The following is a 22,880-nucleotide window of genomic DNA, read 5'->3' on the forward strand; positions in this document are numbered from 1 at the left end:
AGAGCAGTGAGGGAAGGAGAAGGAGGGTTGAATGCAGGGCTGCTGCTCAGACTTTCGAGCGCTCAGACTTTGGAGCCCCCCCGGGCAGCTCATGTTTCCAGGCATTGCATATCTGATTTCAGCCTCAGCCACGGGCAGGCGAAGGGTTAACAGGAGACGCAGCACGTTAACTGTATCTGTGGAGATTATGGCATGTTTATCCAGTGTTCAGATTTCCTGTCTGAGTGTTTGGATTTCCTGAAATCCCTGCTATCAGCCCAAGTGCTGTCCACTGAGCAGACCTTTCTCTCTCTCTCTCCCCCCGCTTCTTTTCTTTTTTTTTTTTTAACTTTGCTCACATGGTAGGTTTTCCTTCCTGCTCTCTTTCCAGTTGTAGTGCCTGTGTCTCCTCACCGGTCAGGACGTTTATGGATGCAGATCAACACTCTTAGACTCCAGAACTCTGGGGATCGCCGTACATTGGTTTTCCTTTTTTATTATTATTATTTTATTTCACTTTATTTTATTTTTTGTGGCAAGAAAACCTGAAGAAACATGCTCTTTTCCAGCTGTCCATGGGAGAATATGCTTTAGTCTGAGATGGAATAATGGCCTTAGGTTTGAGGACCAAATCTGGAATGGGAATTCAGACTGCACACATCCTGGTGAGTTACAGTGCATTGGGGCTGAGCGTGGTTGGTAACGAGCAGCTCCGAGACAGGGACAAAGGCTGAGCACGTCCATTCAATGCGGCTGCTGAGCAAACTGCAAAAAGCAGATGGGTGAAGCTGAAGTTATAATTTTTTCCAAAAAAAAACAACTGAAGTCCATTTTTAATTCCTAAAAATACACGCTGCTCTACAGCTCAGATAACGTCGAGGTAAACTTTACTGTAGCAAAATGTATAAGACCAGATTCTGCGACTCCTTACTCGTGTAACTTTTACTCACGTAAACAATCTCAATGACTTTAAAAAGAGCTTGCGTAAAAAAAGACTTGCAGAATGGGGCCCACATTAAGTAAATTGCTACATCTCAATCTCAGCGAAAACTAATCTTAAAAGAAAAATGAGAATTTTCTGAGTGTCTTTGCATGTTTCCTTGGCCTTTTATGTTTTATTGTTGATCTAGATTTCAGTTTTAAGAAGAATCCATGTGCCAACTATTCCTCCTATTGTCTCTCAAATAAGTTTGTAGTAGGAGTGAAAACGTATTTCATGCAGCAATGTTCCGGGAGGCCAGAAAGGGGCTTTCTGTTGTTGGAGGGAAAATGCTGAGTGCTATGTTGCTCTGAATGAACTGGAAAGATGCATTCAGACATGAGGCTTAGCTAAGGTTTTAGCTTCTTTTTCGGATGTGAGAGTCCACGACAGCATTAGCCTTAGGAGGTTTTAGTTAAACTGCAGTCACAAATGCAATGAGTTGAAGAGTCTCAAAATCACTGACTCAGCGTTTGAAAAGAAAAAGTCTTCTTTTCAGACCTCTCTGAAGCAGATTTCATTGCTGGCACCCATGGAAGTGCTGTTGGAGTAAGATGTGGAAGATAAAGCATCACCACTGTTGCAACTTTTGTCTGTCCCATAGCTGGAGGCTGTGGTTGCGCTGAACATTCCTGAGCTGCTCCTTGGAGCCGCTCCAGGGATTCGGTTCTCTAATTTTAGGGAAAAAAGCTTGATTCAGAAATTGCTTAGATGTTAGGAAACATTTATAGGGAAAACAGCTTTCTATAGAAATTTTACTTTAGCTCTGATTTTCATTAGACTTTGAAAATGTCCTGAATCCCAGTATACAATACTGCACATCAATCAAGAGACTTTAACATTTAAATTCTTGGGGTTTAGCAGGAGAGAATACTTTCCTTTTTTATACCAATAAAGGCAAAGGGCCATTTTCCAAATTCTTTGCAGGGCTTCCAAATCTGAAGTTTTAAACTAATTGCCTGGCGTGCCGGCTTTCCGCACAACCCTGTGAATGCGATCCTGCTGCTCTTCAAGGTTTTCTTTGCTATCAGTGGAAGGTTTGTGTGAGACCAGCCAGACCAAACTCATGTCTTTCTGCCTGTAAGCCTTCAGGAATTCAGTTTTGATTATTAACATGGGGCAACACTGAAGCTGATGGTATTTTATGCATTGTAATGTTGGTTCCTGCTTTGTATGTAGGTTTGTACTCTCATTGTAGGGGAATGACCCCCAAAAAATGAAAGGGAGGAAAAGGAAACCCTCATCTGAGTCAGGCTGGACTGTGGTGCCCTTGCAGTTAACATGGAATTTGGTGGTCTGTGGTCACAGATGCCATTAAATTGGCTACAGCAGAAACGTACTCCTCTCAAAGCTGGCAGAAGAGTCAAAATGTCATCAACAATCAGTGAAATGCAGAAAATACAGAGTACGGATGAGGACTTAGATGAAATATGAAGATTTGTCTAGGTCTACCCACATCTCCTAGCTTTGGAAATTTTGCTGGTTTTCCAATGAGGAGGAGGCTTGGGACTGGTTTGGTTGTGGGGTTTTTTCCCCCCTTTTTGCAGGACTGTCAGAAATTTCTGGTCTCCATCAGGTTGGAAATGCTGTGGGAATAGTTTTTCTGGTGGTATTTTGGTATTTCCTCTTCTGCTCACACCCAGACCAGGAAGTGCAGAAGCACAACCTTCAGCTCATTGTGTACGTGTTTCTTTTTATAAACCTCAATTCTCTTCCCTCCCCCCGTTTTGTTTGGTTTGGTTTGGTTGGTTTTTTGTTTTCGGGTTTTTTTGTTGTTGTTCTGACAGCTCTCACATGGGTTTAAGGTTCTGTTTGATTTAGACTGTGGGAATTTTTTTATACCTCTTCATATAACTATACCAAGCACTAAATAGTTCCTTAGTAAGTGACTATCACAGTAGTTACCCATGGCCAATAATGCTAATGTGACAATATCCCCCAGTAGCTGTTTCTGCTGGCATTTACTCCTGTACCTTCAGCAGCATGAGGACTAACTGGCCGCTAAGACCTATCTACTCGGTCGCCCATGAAGAAATTCTGCAAAAGGTCATTTTTTTTGATAACCAACTGCACCATTAAACTCTCTAAGTCTAGACACTTCATGCTTTAATGTTCTTTCCCTCCTTTTTTCCTTTCTGCATCAGTGAAGAGGTTCAACTCATGCACCCTCACTCCATGTGTCCAACTCGTTCACCATCACGACTGCCAGTCCTCCTGCCTTTCTTGCTGTTGTTGGCAAGTATGGGTAAACAGTTTTGACAGGCATAGAGTCCTGCAGAGCTAACTCTGATACACACAGTGATGTTTCTCTGCTCATACGATAAATGGGCCAGAGGAACTAAACCACTTCAGCTGAAACTGTTCCCCACATCCAAAGCTTTTAACCCCTCCCTTTGTGCTGTTTTCTGCAAAAAGCAGAGAGTGTAATTTTGCTTTTTACCTGAGCAAAGTGGACCACGTTTGGATTGCAGCTTTTCCCTCAAGACTCTTCTAGCCACCTTGTAGAGTCTTTAATGCACCATTTTATAAATAAAAATAAACTTACGATGGATCTTAAGGTTGGCCCATGGCAAAATAATTATTTACGTTTCTGCTTGTATCCACGTTCATTCATGAGTGCTACATGAACAGCTATGCCAACCGTGTTTGGAAACTGTCCCCATGTAGGATTAGGTTTGTAAGACAATTTGCTTCTCAGCAGCTTCATAGTCCTGAAAAATACAAGGAAATGAAAGCAAAGGGAAGTTAATTTACTTCACTAAAAAACTCTGTAATTTAAGAATATTTAAGTAGCGGCAATGGAATTACTGAGGGGTTTTGAGTACTGTGCTTCTTTTGGGTGTTTGCTTTTTCGTTGATGTTAGCTTGAAGTCTCTCTTTTGAGCTGCAGTGCTTCAGAGAGAGGGCATGAGGTGGGGGAGGGAACGACAGTATGATTCATTATTTCAGACACTGATTAGCAGCAGGGCTCAGCCTGCACTGCATATCGCTCTCCTCCCATGTGGTACCCACGAGCACAGCTCCATCCGTGATGAACAGGGTGTAGCATAAAGTTTCTTGCTTGGTCCCCCTCAAACCCCAAAGCCAGGTTCAGCCCCCCGAGAGGCAGCGATGCTTTTCGTGTATCCTCCTCTATCTCAGCTGGAGTTAACAAAATCCATCTGCCTCTCTGAGTCAGCAGAAAAGTATTCAGCTTTTATAAGAGTTAAGGGACATGGGATAGGGCAATGTCAAAGCACAGAAGTCTTCCCCTGGCTCGGCGTTTGCACGGCACGCATGGAGAGGAGGTCACGTTTTCAGTTCCCATTCACCAGACGAGCTGATTTACACCAGTGGAGGACTTGGCCTGTGGCATACATGGCCACGGCTGTCGAACAAGACTCCTTTCATCAGCAGTAAACGCGAACAAATGTGCAAACAGCAACAACCAGCACATACCATGACGCGGCGGCTGCTAGCAGTTTGGGAAACTCAAAAGAAAACTCTATTTTCTTCTCATCAAAAGCAAAATGAGGAAGCGTCCCCCCTCCCCTTCCGCCCCCACCGCTACCACCCTGGCTCGAGCAAGTTGATCCGTAGGTATTTGTGTGGGGGTTTGTTCTCAGTGGTTAACCACATAACAATTTGAAGCATGTGGCTAACTCAAAAGAAACAGCCTTTAAACATTTGCAGACTGTAATTGCGTTAGAGGGAGTAGAGCCCTGGCCAGGGGCTGCTGGCCGCCCCAGGGGTTGTGGTAGGAAGCCCTGAACATCCCACAGCAAGGTCCCGCAATGAGGGAAAAAAACCTGATGTTATCTCTAGGAGCTTCTCTTCTAGGTGATGCTCTGCAGCCAGGCTCAGATGTTCCCAACCTCCTGTTTCATGTCTTTATTTGGTGTGTCAGGGCAAAGCACCCGGCAGGAAACAAAACAGAGAGAAAAGGGGTGGCGATGAGGGGGAGGGTGTTTCGGCACACAGCTTTCATAAATAAAGCCAGAAGAAAAATAACAAACAAATTGGAGGAGCTTTGCTGCAAAGCCAAGCATGCTGAGACTGTCGGGCGATCCCTGGGGAAGCGGTGAAAGGCGCGTGGCGTGGGGCTGGAGAGCCAGACTCCAGGGGGGAACCGCAAGGAGCAACCCTGCTCAGGGTGGTAAAATGCCCCGGTTGAGCTCTTCCATCCCTCAAAACCTGAATCTGTTGGGCAGGGAGGAAAGGCTGGAGGGATGATATGTGCAAACGAGAGGTGAGCAGTTGTGCTTGTGGGGGTAAAGATCCCAACACCTGCATGGTGCCACAGCACCCATCATCGCAGAACCACAGGGCTATAAGAACGTCTGGTTTTAAAGACTCTGGAGCTTAAAGAAGCCAATAAAACTGAAGATTGCAACATTTCCCCATGGGAGGAGTTGCCTGTGAGACATTCTGCAAGTGGTTTGTGACTCCCAAAGGTCATGGGCTTTTAAATTCCATCCATTTCCAATGCATCCTCGGATCATGATTAGGAGAACCTCTCCTTGGCTGCAAACAGACATGCTCCTAAGTGCTCATTGTGGAAATAAAATAGTGCAATTAATCTTCTTCACCCAGCTGCAAGCCTCATTTGTAACTCAGCATGTAAAAATACGATACCTGTACAACCACCAGAATGGCCCCTGATCTAGGAAAAAAAATTATTTTCATAGCACAGCTTTAAGCTTGAAAATTCAACTTCCTTTGGAGAAAAGGCAAATAGGCCTTGCCAAGCCCTCTCTCTCAGTTACAGCGGCTAGAGCTGTGGCCTTCTGGCATGGGGATGGAGTGGGACTGCATCTAGAAACTGAGCTGTGTCCCAGGGTCCCGGGAGGATCTGCAGCCACATGCATTTCTCCATATCTATTCTCCAGTCTGGGAAAAAAAAGAAGAAACAAGTTTTTAGTTAGTAGCTAAATTGAGTTTAGCTGGGCTAAATCAGTTTATATTGGGATTGCCACCTTCTGGCACTGAATTATGATGTGAGCACAGGCAAGTCTACCCAGATCAGCAGCAGGAGCAGCGTGGCTGGCTTGCCCTTCATTCTTGTTCATCCCTGGAGTAGCCAGAAGGGACCGTGTAAGTGGGAAATGCAGGGCACATGGTTGATGTGCTCCTCAAAACCACTGGGGCAAGAAAAGGCAGATGTCTCCTGCCAAGGCTGGTCCAGCTGCATGCCCTTTTTATAGAAGTTGGCCAAATACATAGAAAACAATTTTGTTCTGGCCAGAACTGCCCTCCAGAGAAGCAGCAGGATGTTCCAGGAGCTAGGACAAGGCTTATGGTATCTAGATTCAGCATTACACCAAGCCCTTAGCATAATACTATGGTTCTATATCAGAACATGAAACCATCTGAGCCAACGCTTCAGAATCCTGTCTCCAGCAGTGGCTGACATATGTGTAGGGCGCAAGAGTTGAACAGGGAGGACATGCGGTGGTTTTTTCCCACATTATGGTCTCAGCTTTCCAGGATGTCAGCTGGAGGACTTTCTGAGTCAGAGCTCATACTTAGGATGAACTTGTCCTGCAGATACTTGCAACATGGATTTGTAGGCTTTTTTCTACTTAAGCTAATAGACTTTTTAAGCATCCGTTAAAAAAGGCTTATATGGGTACAACAAATTGGTAGACAAAAATGGGTAGACAAATTCATGGAAGGAATTTTGTCCTGAATGTACAGCTATTAAATCATTACTGACAGTGAGAGTCCAATCCTAGTCTCCCACCTGATTTATAGTAGTGCTACAAACTGAATTTCATGGAAATATTCCAGATTTATTTGTGAGTAAATAAGATCTATGCCAGCACCGTGGAACTCTAACATTTATTTTATCTGATCTAGTGTGGAACTATATTGCTACTTTCCTCCTGCATTCAAACCCAAGCTGTTCAGTAATCACCCAAATTAATATGCTTACTGATGTCATCATTTACCTAATGGCATATTTGTCATAAAATGTGTAAGACTACATTCTCTGCTGATGTAGGATACTGGCTCCATCCATCTGATCAGAGGCAGGTTGTAGTTGCATATCCTTTAATAATTATTTCAGCAGGTGTCCTTTTATTCCTGTTCATAATTAGTAGCTAAGTACTTAGCAAAGCTTCTCAGGATCAGAAATTCCTACAATTCAGTAGTTATCTATATTCATGAACAAAGAGGATCTCTACCTTCGCAGAATAATTTCTGAAGCTATTGTATTAAAACTAATGGGTACCATAATTCTACATTAAATGTCGAGCTTTAAAATTATTATCAACCAGCGGGGTATAATTCTGACCTGACAATTGTCCTAAATTAACGTCACAATCTGACTCCCGATTTAATCAATAGTAAGATAGGTCTTAGCCAGAATCCCAGATCTCACGAGTCATTTAAACTTTATCATTTTTATTTTCTGTGTTTATGAAGTTGTGGTTGAGAAGGAGCTTTCATGTTCATATGTTTACCAGGACAGGGTTAAAATTCTACTTCTGACCCAAGATGATCTATAGGCGGTGTTTGTTCTCACCACCTAGACAGACAAATGGGATTTGGCTCAGTTGAAACAAATTTCCTTACTATTGAGAATATTAGACTTAAAGGGTGTCAGTAGCAGCAGGAACAAGGATAAAAAGGGGATTGTAAGTCATGTTTTGCTCCTGTATGCTGGAGCCATACGACAGCCTACCTGGCACCTGGTCTGAATTAGAGAAATTGCTTGACTGTTTCGATTTATGTTTTTCTTCCCAGAGTTCCTAGGAAGCTCAGAACAGTAATTACGCAGCTCTCCCTATAGGGTAGTATATACATGTATGAACATGGTGTATCATAAACTCCTGCAGTCTGTCCCTTCCATTGCCTTCAAGTTCAGAGAACAGCCTGGCTGTAAGGTTCCTCTTCAGCCAGAAACCTCCTTGCCCCAACGATCATTTCTAACACTAATTCTGCCCATTTTAAGACTGTTTAATTTCCCAGACAGTCAGAAGGGCCTAAGCAGCTCCTTCTCAAGGCTGGGATCTGCAATAGGCCCATGTCCTGTGAATCATTTAGCAGTTTCCTAAGCCAAGTCCTCCAATTGCTACAAATTAAACAAGAGAGTTAGACTTACAAGTGAACTCCTACAATAGATTTGCACCATTAGGCAGGTCAGGCACAAGAGGGGACATGACCCCAACCGGTGAGATCAGGTTTAGCCTGACCGAAAGGAAAACAAGAAGTGTTAGACAACACTTTTTCATGGTTCTGGATGCTGAAGGACACCTTATTAATGAAAGGAATTTTACTCGTCTAGTGATTTACATCCTAGGAGAAAAAATATCATGGAAATTTAGATCATTTAAGTGGAGTCTAAATAACGTGTTACTGAGAGTTCTGCAATATTTGTAGCCTGGTCTCTATGATTGAGGCTGAGGCAATTGCACTGTGTGTGCGTGTGTCCCCCCAGGACTTTGAACCCCCTACAACCAAGACAGATGGAGGAACAGAGGTCGTAAGTGATCCTACACATTTTGTGAAAATGGGCAGATGGCTATAAGAAAAAACCAGTTTGTAGCCTCTGATTACCTCCTCCCCAAGGGAAAAGCCACAACTGCTGTGAGACAAAAACAGAGTTTCCACAGGAGTGCAGCACTGTGCTCACCACAACCTGGGGGAAAAGCTTCCACAGGCATTTGCCCTTCAGGCTGCCCATGTGGGGTTTCAGCTCTCCCAAGTCCTCTTGGTGTCCATGCAAACCTGCATGTGCCAGCGTGGCTTTAGGAGCAATAACAGTTAGGTGAAAGACACCTGTTGTTATTTATCCCAGTACTTAAATTCTCTCTCTGTGGAAGAAATACCTTCTTGCAATATCACAGGCCATTAAACCACCATGTTAATGTGAAAAGTGTTTCCTGGGGATAATAATATCCTGACATCGGTATTGCTTGCATACTAGAGCTGGCTGCTAGCACAGTGGCAATGTTTTGCTTAGGAAAGCAATACCAAGAGAGGACCCTGTTTGCTAAAGCTGGGCATTGTAGATAAAAGCTTAAATCAGTAATTTTCAAAAGCTGGTTGCCTGAAATCCAGAGCCTCAGCTCATAACAAAGTCCTGGATATATTATTTCAATGTCCTTTTGAAAGTGAAGTCTGTTATTTCAGTCCACTAATTTGGGTTTCGGTAGACAAGAGTTCAGCACTTCCTCTTGATCTTCCAAGTGCAAGACAATGTATCTCAGTCCTGAGCTGTGGAACATTCGTTTTTATAATTCAAGGGCCTTTCTAAATAGAAATCATCAGCTGGGCCAGACTGTTGAAGACAAGTCAATTTGTGTCTTGGAGAAAGATACTGGTCTCCCTCCAGAAAGTGAACTTAGATGGGAAAGAAAGTCAGATCCCCAGAAAGGCCCACTTAGTACTTTTGCTTCTTAGCACCTTCAGCCATCTGCAATGTGTATTAGTTTACCAGGTTTAGCAAGAGATGAGTGGTGGTCACAAACTCCAGAACTGAACAATCTCATCCAGCTCCTAGCCAAGATGCAAACAGCAGCAGGCTTTGTTCTGGTTCCCACAGACAACACAAGGGAGGAGGAAGGACCACAGTGGCCAGGCAGCATCTGCATGAACACTGGCAACACCCTCTGGATTCGGCAGTAGTTATCACAAGAAAATATGTTTCTGCTTTGTCCTTTCCTGTGCATGGCAAAACCAAACAAGATATTTGTTTCCCCAAAAGGAAGTAGGTTCATTCTAGAATGCACTGGTCAGATCAGGTTCTTCTAAGTACTGAAGGATACATATGTGGGATTTCAACATTTGTAAGCCCTCCCACGATATTTGTGCAATATTAATTGTGTCAGTAACTGCACTGTTTTTGCAGCAAACAGTAGACCTGATGTAAGGCAACCTGGCCTCATTTGTGCTGTTAATGTAGCCTTCCTTAGAAGCAGAAGCTATCTGCAAGATCATAATTTCCCTCACAGACACTATTTTTAATTGGGGAAGAGTTCTCTCAGAGGAGTAATAGTCTTACTTCTGTTCACATCTGTGCAGTTTTTCCCTGATCAGGAGATCAAGAGAAAGAGGAGCTGAGCAACTGGTTCTCTAAGTAATAATGAACAGAGAGCTGTGCAGTAAATCATAATGTGCAATAAAATAAAAAACAAAATTTGGCTGGAGATTAATGACTGGAATGGGACTTACTGAACTAAATTGGATCAAATGTTCTCTGGAAAAAAAATCAGAGTCAGATTCACAGTTCTCTATGGTTTTGGTTTTGGTTTTCACAAAGGAAGATTTACCTTGATTGTTTTGTAACTACCAACAATTCCTAGGCCTTGCAGAAGTGGTCTTAGGGGCCTGCAGGAGAGGACAGGTGCTGGCTGGAATTCCTGCTCCCACTCAGGCAGAAAAGGGAACTAATCATGGAGCATCCCCAACACGCAATGCCATTAACTGCTCAAGTGATACAGAAGGCATCACATTTTTACAAGATATGAAGGGCTAACATCAGTTCCCACCTCCAGGGGCAGATTCATGATTACAGGTCTGCTACAGAGACAGATACCCCTGAATTCTCAAAGGCTGGAATCAAAGCCCAGTTGCACCTTGCGTGTTCACAGAATCACAGAATCACAGAATGGCAGGGGTTGGAAGGAACCTCTGGAGATCATCTTCTCCAACCCCCCTGCTTGAGCAGGCACACCCAGAGCAGGGGGTACAGGAACATGTCCAGGAGGGGTTTGAATGTCTCCAGGGAAGGGACTCCACATCCTCCCTGGGCAGCCTGTGCCACTGCTCTGGCACCCGCACAGGAAAGGAGTTTTTTCCTTATATTCAGGTGGAACTTCCTGTGTTCCAACTTGTGCCCGTTGCCCCTTGGCCTGTCACTGGGCACCACAGAAAAGAGCTCGGCCCCATCCCCTTGACACCCACCCTTTAAGATACTTATAAGCATTGACAAGAACCCTCCTCAGTCTTTTCCAGGCTAAGCAAACCCAGGTCTCTCAGCCTTTCCTCATAAAAGAGACACTCCAGTCCCCTGATCATCTTCATAGCTCTCCACTGGACTCTCTCCAGTAGTTCCCTGTCTTTCTTGAACTGGGGACCCCAGAACTAGACTCAGCACTTCAAATGTGGTCTCACTAGGGCAGAGTAGAGGGGGAGGATAACTTCTCTCGATCTGCTGGCCACACTCCTTTTAATGCGCCCCAGGATACAGTAGGACTTCTTGGTCACAAGGGCACAGTGCTGGCTCACGGTCAACTTGCTGTCCACCAGCACTCCCAGGTCCTCCTCAGTAGAGCTGCTTTCCAGCAGGTCATCCCCGAATATCTACTGGTGCATGAGGTTGTTCCTACCCAGGGACAGGACCTTCCACTTGCTCTTGTTGAATTTCATGAGGTTCCCCTTGGCCCAGATCTCCAGCCTGTCCAGGTCTCGCTGGGTGGCAGCACAGCCTGCTGGTGTATCAGCCACTCCTCCCAGCTTGGGATCATCAGCAAACTTGCTGAGGTTACACTCTGTCCCATCATCCAGGTCGTCAATGAATATGATGAACAGGACTGGACCCAGCACAGACCCCTGGGGAACACCACTGGTTACAGGCCTCCAACCAGACTCTGCCCTGTTGATCACGACCCTCTGAGCTCTGTTGTTCAGCCAGTTCTCTGTCCACCTCACTGTCCTCTCATCCAACCCACACTTCCTTAGTTTACCTATGAGGATGTTATAGGAGACAGTGTCAAATGCCTTACTGAAGTCGAGGTAAACAACATCCACTGCTCTCCCTTCATTGACCCAGTCACGCCATCATAGAAGACTATCAGGTTGGACAAGCATGACCTCCCCTCAGTGAATCCACGCTGACTGTTTATGATAACCTTCTTGTCCTCTACATGCCTGGAGGTGACCTCCAGGATGAACTGCTCCGTCACTTTCCAGGGATGGAGGTGAGGCTGACTGGCCTATAGTTTCCCGGGTCCTCCTTCTTGCCCTTCGTGAAGACTGGAGTGACATTTGCTCTCCTCCAGTCCTTGGGCACCTCTCCTGTCCTCCATGACCTTTCAAAGATGACGGAGAGTATCAAGAACATCTGCCAGCTCCCTCAGCACTTGTGGGTGCATCCCATCAGAGCCCATGGATTTGTGAGGATCCAGTTTGCCTAAATGATCTCTGACCCAATCCTCCTCAGCCAAGGGAGACTCTTCCTTTCTCCAGATCTTCTCTCTCTCCTCTGAGGGCTGAGATCCCCGAGGGCCTGCCTTACCAATAAAGACTGAAGCAAAGACTGTTCCTTGTTAGGTTGTTTAGGTGCCTCCTTCTTACTGTGTCTTCTTCTGTGAACCCACTTTTAAGTCTCCAGTCTTCCAGATGTTGGCCTAAGAGACATATGGGCAGCTGACTCAGGCTTTTGAATTTTCCCAGGGACTAAGGTACTCAAACCCTACACTTGGTTTTGTGTTTCAGTGCCAGATTTGCCTGTGACTCCAACCTCAAGCAGCAGAACGTTTTGCGCTTCTAGCACTGTTCACCAAATAAACCAACTTAAAACTGTAAACCAGTGATGGGGACTGACATTTCCTGCTACTGTTTGTGGTTTTTTTAATCAGAGATGTCTCTTGTTCTGTCAAGATCCAGACTCGTTCATGAATATATCAGAGGAAGGAAACCAAAGCTGCACAAATTACCACTGAGCAGTGCTTGAGGTACCAAAACCTTTTCCCCCTTTAATTAATTTTATTTGCTGAACTGAAAGTGAAACAGATCGCTAACATGACAGATAAAAAGGCCCACCTCAGTAGGCGCAATGCTGAAGGTAACACACACACCAGCCTTCTCTCCTGCTCTCAGGCACCTGGAAGCTCTGCAGCAGTGGGTTTAGTGACTTTGACTTATTAACTCAGTTTCCTTAGGCATTTGTAAAAAATGGACTTAACAACAGTTGCCTAGAGCCAGAAGAAGAAGAGCAAGGTTATGTTATTAAAACCGAGAATGCAATACCATTTTAAAATTCATCTAAGTGCGCAGAACAAATTCTCCAGAGATTGGGGGCTTAGTCATCCCAGGTTTCTCCAGCCTATTTAGATAATTGCCCCTTGAAATAGTTGTCTTTCTCTTTCTTTTTTTCATCTCCTTTTTTAACATTGGCACTTGGCAAGTATTCACTGAGCAGGCAGCTCAGCTCCACAGCTGCAGAAGGGCAGAAGAAACCTCAAGACTCCCAGCAGGCACATCTCTACTTTCTGTAACGTGAGCCAACGACACCTAAGTACATCCCACATAGTCATCTCACTGTCACTTGCCGAGATATTAGCAACTCATTAGCCAGTTTAACTAATGAATACACTGGTAAAAGTAATTTATTTATGAAGTGATTTATTAACTAATAGGAGATGTTTAGAGAGTGTATTTGTGTGAGTTATTCAGTATTCTTAACACTCAGTCTCAATGCTTTCCCACCTTTTTGAAAACTGTATGATTTGATTGCTTCTGTCTTGGTATAAATTCATGCTGTTACCAAGAAGGGCAGTCCAAGTACCGTCACGTGAGCTTGATCAGGAAACTAATACAAACGAAACTGAAAAAAGGGTATTATTTTTCAGCTGCATCATTTTTCTCTTGATAAAAATGTAAAACTTATGTTACAACATACAATTTTATTGTATTTTATTTGTGTAACTTCTTCTGTCCAAGAAAATTTGAAGATCATTACAACTTCCCATTAGATCGCCAGCGGAAAGTATGTCAGCATCCATAGTAGTGCACCAATTGGTATTTTTTCTCTGGGAATTTCCACTAAATCTTTCATTTTTAAAAATTTCTTTTCTTCGTCCTGGAACCTCTTCTTGAATGTAGAATGAGAGGTGTGATTTTGTATCTACCCACAATGCACTTAGGGCATGCCGTACCTTTGGGGTAGGTGCCTGCCTCTGGGCTCAGCACCCTACTCTCTCTCTTTTAGTCAGTAGAATGTTTAGGCTGTGATTTGTCTGACCTTGTAGACATCTACTTTAGTATCTCTGTTTTAAACATCTGCTTTAGTAGGATGAGGTGAGCTGCAACTTAGTTTCAGTTGTCTGTATTGACTGTATCATCGGTAACAATAAATGGAGCCGGGATGAAGAACCCAGGCAAAGACACTTTGTCAGATACATCCCACTTTTACAGTCTAAAAGTTGAGTCAGAACTGACTGAAGTGGATGCAAAGAATCCCATTTATATGGACTGAGTCTGGATCAAGTTTTAAAGGCTCTGTTCTGTCACTTTTATTTTCAGTCCATCTAATTCTTCCATGTAGATAGTACATATGATTTCAAAAAGCATGGTCATGGATCTGGGCATGACTCACTGTAGGGTTAGATACAGAGAAGAAGAACAAAAAAAAGAGAATATTTAGGAACGTCTTTGTGTTCCTGTACTGAGGTTTCTGTGTGCCTGGTATTTTGGGATATTCTGTAGAGATGCTTTGATCATTCTGCACTCTGCTGAAGGACACAATGTATTATATACTGCTAGCAGTATTATATCAGCCAAAATCTGTGACATTTACACAGGGCTGCTAAGTAGGAGAGTGGTACTGCTCGGTGCACATCGAAGGGGAAGGCATGAAAAACAGCACTTTGAAGGGCAGCGCAGTACCAAGACAAGAGGGGTTGGCAGAAGGCACCATGGAGTCATCCTTGTGATCAAAGACTGGCTCTGCACTTGAGACATCAGACTGAAGATGAAGACATTGTGGCAGAAGCCACGAACTGGAGCCTGATGTGCTCATCTTCAGTCTGGGGTCTCAAGTACACAGCCAGGCTTTGATCACAAGGATGTATAGTCATCCTACGAATATATATGAGATATATTCATTAGCTTCTGTGAGGTGTTCAGACACAAGGACAAAGCAAGATCTTATTAGTGCCTGACTTATCAATAAGGGCTAGAAGCAGGAGGTGTGCCACTTGCTTTGCTTGAGAGCTGCTGACACAGAGTAGAAAACCTGCTGTAGGAAGGACAAGGAAAGTTCATATGAACCAGACTTTTCATGCAGAGGCAAGCTGATGTTCAGCACAGCTACAACAGGTTTAGTTACTAATTTTTATAATGACTTCTTCCTAAAAATACATTCAGCAAATGATTGCTATTGAATTCAGCCTACAATCAGTGGCTATTGAGAATGAGTGGGGGCAATGACAAGAGAACTTGATGTTGCGTTCAGATTATATTATTATTCTATTATCCATATACAGTGTGCAGGATATTTTGCTATAGACTACATACTGAGAAAATAATTAAGCAGTGACTAACCTTACAAAGAAGGTGGGAAACACTCTCATGTGTAATTAGACCCTCACAGTCTTCAGAAGTGTAACTAACTCAAAATCTTGGACTGTGAATGGCAGCCTTGTCATCAAGTATAAAAAAATGCATTTGACAAGATCAGTGAAAGCTTTCCAGAGGTCTGAAGCCGGGCAGCAGACACTCTGGTTAGCTGCTGCCTCCACAAAATGAAAATTCTTCCCTGAGCCCAAGAAAAAGCCGATGGATGCAGTCAGAAGTGATAAAAAGGTCACTCTTAAGTGGATACAAGGAGATTTAAGTCACAATACCATCATCCTGAAGCTCTTAGACAAATAACAAAAGACAGGCTTCAAAGACTAGACAGTCCTTCAGTCTAAATACTTACACAAATCTCTTTGTCATATATCTGAGTTTTAAAGAAAATTCACCTTTGAATGAGACTGCAGAAAATTACCAAACAAGTATGCTTAAGCCCCCTGGCCCTCTATAGCAATGTGTTGTAACATCATTCACCAACAGTATTGGTATATTATAAAACTGTTCAGTCTTAGAATTATCATCTTTTGCAGTATGAATTCCTAAACCAGAATCAAGATGTTCGGTGCAACTCTTCCATAGCACTTGCACAGCCCAAAAGTCCTACCATGATTACTTCATAATCATGTAAGGATCATATCAATAGATGAGGGTGGAGAATTGATTTCCTTTCTAAGAGTAATGCCATCTCCTAAAACTAGATTATTTTAAATCAGCTGTTATTTCTAAGAATACTGCCCAAGAAACTATCTGAATTTTTAAGTTGATTGTCCATACATATTCAAACGCATGAGTATTTCAAGATGAATGGAAGAAAGCTCATACTTTGCCAATATATTTAAAAGTCCAGTGGAATGACCTGAGGATTAATTACACACTCAGACTAACATCAATCCCATGAAAAACACTGGAAGGGCTAGATCCAGGCACTATTCATAAAGAACCAGTGAAAAGTAATGCAAGTCATGCCAATCAGGATGGAATTAAGGAAGATATATTTTATTTCAAGAAAGCTATCTTGATATTTTTTGAGGTTTTACATTTTCCTGAAAAAAAAATCAATACTATTGATGTAATACTTACGAACTTCAGTAAAACTTCTGGCACCAAACAACATTTTGATTAAGAAATCAGAGATACCTAAAGTCATCACTGTAGTTATTTAATAGATTAAAAGCTTAGCAATTGATAGTTCTCAGGAACCATTATAAATAGGGACACATCGCCAAGAGGCTGCCAGTCAGCTCTTCAGGGTCACTCCTGGGCTCTATGCTGGGTTCAATACTGTAATCAGCAACTTGTAAGGGAAACAGAATTATTGCTGATAAAGGGAGCAGAAAATGAATGGGGCAGTTTTAAACCCTGAGCAGAGCAGGCAGGCAGCACACAGCGGTCTGACCATCCCCTAACGTAGGTATCAGTGCACAAGGTGAGACGAAACAGAAAGACAAGTCGTGGATGTTGTGACAAGAAATCCAGTGCTGGTGGTCGCCAGCCTCTGTGGTTTTTGCTGAGTATTGCCTTTCCCTGCCTTGAACGCTCAGACCAGGCAGTGACCATGCAATGCATTTTGCCTTTGGATTCCCAAAGGTTAATTACAGCAACTCCTAAGAACCTGCTCAAGTCCTCTTGTAATGACAGCTATTGATGGGCATCGAGGGTAAACCAGACTATTTAACAAACACGTACATATACTGCCTTGGTTAGTGCAATTCAGTGATGGCTTTTCCATTATTACATCATTCAAAATTTAGCCCATGCCTATAAGCGTGCTAGTATTTTCTTGGTGCATTTTTATGGAAGCACTGAAAACACATACAGCTAATGAGGTCAGGATGGAGCTTCTGTTGCTTAGGACATACTAAAATCAAATCTAAGGTGACTTGTCCACAGACAAATATCCTCAGATTTGCTTTGCTGGAGTTTGCTAGACCACATCCTAAATGTGTTTTCCAAATCATGGATTAGGGTGAAACCAAAGAACATGTTTGTTACGCCCTGTTTGGATGATACCAACATAGACACAAACAGAACAAACCTACAGCAGATTTTGGCATGAAATGAAAGACATTTTCTTTAATCTCACAGTTGTTCAAGAACATGCCAGTTATCCCATGGAAATAGCTTCAATAGCCTTTGCAAAGTGTGATTTTGAAGACAATCTTTAAATTTGTAAGATAGGCTTTTCAACAGAATATAGATAGAGCAATGACTTGATTCCCTGTAGTTCAAATAACCAGCTTAAGTTTTTCATTTCCAGGAAATAAGATTTTTTTCTACCTGCTCTATTTTAAAACATCTTGTGATATAAAAGCTTTCTGCTCAGTCATTAGCTGTAAATTGCAGAATGAAGCAGTGCCCTACAGCATTTCTTGATGAAGCAGTCTGTTTATACAGAAAGCACAAGAGCTATAATTACTATGTGATCATATTTGTATATCAAGGTCAGAATTCTGCGATTCACGCTATTGTTTGGACATAAAGGGAGTTGATTTTCAGCATGGTGGTGTACAACTACTATTATTGTTACATCAGTGACTGTAGAAACAGTATTAACTGTTGCTTGTTTGAGTCTTTCTAGTCAGGTTAAATCCAGTTCAAGCATACATGAAAATTGGCCAGTTAATATTTGTCCTAAAATATTCATTAGACATGCAAAATATATATTTATATTATTGCTGTTCACGTTGTGTTTTCTACTATGAAAGAAAAAAAAATCCTCCAAAACAAAAAGCAAAACAAAACAGGCCATTAAATGATTTATGCATGAAATCACACAGCATTTAAGCAATATCAAATGCAGGTAACAGAAGAGTAAAAATATTGCCTGACCTTTTCCTCTCTTCTGTAAAATCCCTGCATAAGATTTTCTTCTTGACTATTATCCAACATATTGGCAATTTTTATATTCTGTTCCTGAGAATCCATTGGCTTTCCACGCTATTTAACCAGTTCTAAAAGCTTAAAGATATGGGGATTGAGCTCATTAAACTTATTAGTTAAGAGCTAGGGTTAGTCACGCACTTAGATTGTCCCAGTTAATTCAATATGATTGTATGTATTTATAATCAGGCACAAGAACAAATACTTTCCTCATCTGAGGACTAACAGAATTTGCTATTGTATTATTGTATTGTGTTGTATTGAATCATCACCCAGCTGCCATCAATGTCACCCAGTTTTCAGCTAGGCCTCTTTCATACTTAAGCCCCAGCTAGTCTTTCTCTTTTCAGGTGTAGGTGTCCCTGCGTAAAATGCAACCATATTTCCCCAGGTTTTCATTGCTCTCTGTCTGTTCTGGGGTTTACTATTTCCTGTTCACTCCTGGCTCCCACTCACATAGTGAATTTACATAAATCTGATAGCATTACCTTCACATTGCCAAGGACAGTTGGGAAGTGCTGGGTTTTGGTTGGGTTTTTTTTGGTGAGAAACAGAGTCAAGATGCCATCTTGACATAGCCCAAATTCTACTACTGTCCTTGGGTCGAGAGTTTCATAAAAGCCGTATTTAGCCTCAAAAGACTCTACCCAAACAAAACACTTGCATGGGCATAAGGACTGTGGAATTTTCCATCTGAATGATACCCTAATAACTTGTCCAAGGTCACCAAGTTGAACCCACATGAGCATATTCATCACTGGGCCACCTTTCTTCTCTCTAGGAAAGCCAGATATGTTTCCTTCTCAGTGTTGTTTCTCATCAACCAATCAATCCTGATAACTTCAACCAAATTGATTTCTTTATAAATATTTTTCTGGATTTCTTTCATGTTTCATTTTATTTGCTGGTTGCTGTAGTACTGAGAAGCCCAGAAATCAGCAGACCTAGAAAGGGAATATAATCAGCCTGAGCCACTCAGATCTAACCACAAATGCTGGTAACACTGCCTAGAGCAAATGGGTAATTAAATAATATTCAGTAGCTTATTATTGCAGATGTAAGGAGATTCAGTGACTTTTAGGGTTATGGAAAATACATTACCATCATACTTACTTGTGAGCTTAGGTCAGCATTCAATTTAGAAAGCAATAAGTCATTATGTATTTTTTTCTTTTTGCTTGATTTGAATAGCATAAACCTATAATCATGAAGGTGACTGTTTTGCCTAAGGAGATGGATAATATCATTAAAAGGAACAGATGTGCTGTAAAGTTAAACAACAAGCAGACATGTCATCATCAGTTGAGCCAGATCCGGGGTTGCCAGTGGCTGTGATTTTGCTGTAAGACTGTGGTACTTTGTTGTCTGCTGGTGGAAGCCCTTCCTAGCCCACAAAAAGTAGTGCAGCACCCAGGTCATCCTCTAACACCTTTTTCCTGCATGTAATGTAATATTCAGGCATGATATTCTTGGTTTAAGGTAGATACTTCTCTTACACCCTTGCCTTCATATCAAAGGACACACCTCTTCCTTAGAGACTTTTCTTCTCCCATGCTGCCAAGCTAGTGGCGTATCTGGTAGAATCTCAGATCCTTTCCAGACAGTATGTAAAAATCTGAAATCTGATGGTTGAAGAAACGTCTAGGCCTCCTAATGGCAAAAGGGCTCTTGACAACATCACTTAAAAGTATCCTAAAGGGTCAGAAATGGAAGGGAAAAGAAATATAACAACAACCCATCCAAACCCTTTATGTCGCAATTTTTAATTGAATCCCATGTGTCTTAGAGACAGTGATTATGCTATGTTGTTTTTAATGTTGAGGGCTGGCAAACCTCCAGACCCACATGACATATTTGGAAACGTAAAACAAACAAGACAAAACCCATAAACAAACTACAGCAGTCTCTGGGGAAATAGGTCAACAGAAGTAACAAGACTTCTCTTCGAGAGAAGGTAAAAAAAAATAAAACAACTCATAGAGGAGGAGGTGTGCTTTTCCTTATGGAATCGAGTGGTGTGCGCAAACGGAAACAGGCAGGCTGGCTAAGCAAAGGGTGTGATCTGGAGGAGGCCTCCCTCCTGCTCCCTTTCAGCCTTCACCCCTCTGTTCGATCCCAATCTCATCCTTATGGGTCCTCATCACAGCTCCCATTCTGCCAGCCTACCCAGTCCACATCTCTCTGTCCCATGTGCCTTGTCCCAGCCTCCTTGCTTACAACATCATCTTTAAAGACAAGGGCTTCTGGGTAGCCTTATCCTTCCCAGTGCCAATAGGTGGCCCCAAGTCCTGGTCAATCTTTCCACCTTGTCCCTTTGGACCTACTATGGAGATCAGCCCAGCACGTCTCAAAGTGAAAGGTATGTCCCAGTCCTACCCATCTCCTCCAGAGGCTCTGTGGTGCCTCTGTCACCTTCCTTCCCCTGCAGCAATGCAAGTCTTAAAATGGAAATAGTAAGCAATATAGCGGCGGAGAAATTTGATTAAAAACTCTGAAATCACTTGTCCATGTCCTGATATGACCGCCACACACCCTCCTCCCCTCTCCTACATGCAGGATTCCTCCCTGTCAGGCCACTTCTTACTCCCAGTCTCCTTATCCTTCAAATCATATCTCCATCTTCCAAAAAAAGATCAGTCTGGTGCATACAGCTGACAGGGAAATTTTCAGCCTGAACGGTTAGACTGAAGTTATTTCTGAAAACAGGGTCCTCTGAAGTGTCAGACAATTTGGACAGGCGATGTACCAGCGCTGCACTCAGTGCAGCTGAGTGAGTAGCTGCCACAGTCAGTTACGCGAAGAGTTTTCCCAGTCAGCTAAATGAAGTTCTCATGTAGCAATTTTTAACAAGGTGTTATTTTCAGGGGTTTTCTAATGGATCTGTTTACCGCAATGAAATTCACAATATCAAATGCTGTAATCAAATAATGTATGATAAATTGCCATCACTGAAGAATTAATAGACATTTTTTCAAACTGACTGAATAAGTGATCTTATCAGTGCCATAGCTTTGGTCAGTTTTACTTACTTGATCTTTTCATCTAGGTAGGTTTCTGGTCGTGACAGATGAGACATGAGATCTTCAGCTTCCAGGCTTTCAAGTTTTTCTTCAAGAGATTCACTATGGAATCGGTAAGAAAGAAGAAAGACATAAATATAAATAACTGATTTAAAGTGTGAAAAAGCAGACCAGAATCTTTGGGAAAAGTAGCCCAAAAGAAACTGGTTTTATCAATTGCAATACCTGCCAGTGGGGTTTTTTTTCTGTACTTGATGCCACTTTGGACATTATTACAGTGGGTGTTTTTCAGAGAAAGCCTAACCTATTGCCACGTCCAAGGATGAAAAACCCCATAAATCAGTAAATCCTTACAAAACATTGACCACCTGAGCAAGTACTGGAAAAAAAACACTAACATTTGCTATGTAATTTGCTTTGCTTTTATAGATTTCAAAGCTGGATGAGGGGGCAGGGTATAAAAAGGGCACTTCTTGTAACGCCTTTCAACTCATTTAGATGTGGTAACTGATGTTGTTTTAACTTTGAAAACAACAAATCTCTGAGATCAGCCTGAAAAATCTATGGCAAGATTTGTGCGGGGGCTTGAAAGAGGAGGGACTCTCTTCTCATGATGTAAAATGCTGAATAGCACACAGTTGTCTAAATATGCTTTTGTTTATTCAGTCTCTGGATGGTGAGTGCTCTTGTTTCAAAGTTTGTGCTGTGTTTCACTGAACCACTAAACACTACATTTGGATTGCCTGACTTGAACCCCCTACAACAACAACACTGATGGTTAAGGCTGAAGTTTCTTTGTACCTGGTGCACTGGCTGGAGCTATCCTGGCACAGGTCACTGCTCCCTGCGTGGCCATCGCAGCAGTGTGGGACTTTCATCTTTTCTTCTTCCCTGGGGGAAACAGTTGACCATACTGCACTCCACACCAGCCAAGAGGGGTGAATCACTGCTGCTGATCTTCTGAAAACCAAATAAATCTTCCTTTGGTGCATTTGCTTTGTCACATGGCTATGCATGTTTTTCCTTTTTAAGTCCATGATGCCTTAAATAAGCAAGAGTTCAGAAGTCAAACAATCATCTTTTGAAAAGTATGAAGCTATTAAGCTGGATATTTCTATTTGATTTTGAAACAGGACTTAAGTTTTTATGTCCTATTGCTCCTAGGTTGTCTTGGAGTAATGAAATAAACAAGCAAATAAGCAGTAGTGAGATCACTGACATTAACGAAACCTGATTTCCTATGGGTTTGGGTCTTGACTGCAGCTCCTGAGGAGGTACAAGCCACCAGTGAAACTTTTCCCATGATTTGGACACTTAGAGCATCTTTTTCCTACACCAGTTCTCTTGATAAAGGGCAAGATGAGGGTGAACCTTTTCTGTCCATGTGGGCAATAAACACCTTTTCTTCTGCTCATTTTTATTTTCCCACAAAACTTCGAGGAAATGAAGAATGTTGACACCTTTCATGCCCCCCCTTACAAATTTGCTGGGATCAGCAATGCATTAAAAAAATCATTAGAGGCAGGACAGATGGGCAGATAATCACCCTCTACCACAGTCAATGGAGAGCTGATTAACTTAGGAAGCAGTGAGCTCAATTTCTGTGGTTAAAAGTAGAAGCAAATGAGTAGTCAGAGAGAGGGGCTGCTATGATGGACCTCTAGACTGAAAATTCCAAACATCTTTATTTAATTTAGCACCATGTGGACACTGACCCAATGGAGACTAGGTCCATG

The 22,880-nt window shown here is 42.5% G+C and overlaps 1 protein-coding gene across 6 annotated transcripts in view; it reads left to right on the top strand.

Moving 5' to 3' along the window:
* Nucleotides 1-233: 233 nt before the first annotated feature.
* ASAP1 (ArfGAP with SH3 domain, ankyrin repeat and PH domain 1) overlaps nucleotides 234-22,880 on the top strand; it is a 161,157-nt gene continuing 138,510 nt past the window's right edge. For 2 of the 6 annotated variants that reach the window (XM_064442082.1, XM_064442087.1), the window contains exons 1-2: nucleotides 234-644; nucleotides 21,171-21,257. In XM_064442082.1, the coding sequence (XP_064298152.1) occupies nucleotides 21,199-21,257 (59 nt within the window). In that variant the 5' untranslated portion in view covers nucleotides 234-644; nucleotides 21,171-21,198. The remainder of the gene's footprint in view (nucleotides 645-21,170; nucleotides 21,258-22,880) is intronic. The other 4 variants (XM_064442084.1, XM_064442083.1, XM_064442085.1 and 1 more) reach the window with 4 other exon arrangements.

Source organism: Phalacrocorax carbo, chromosome 2, assembly GCF_963921805.1.
Source record: "Phalacrocorax carbo chromosome 2, bPhaCar2.1, whole genome shotgun sequence".
Lineage (NCBI taxonomy): Eukaryota > Metazoa > Chordata > Aves > Suliformes > Phalacrocoracidae > Phalacrocorax > Phalacrocorax carbo.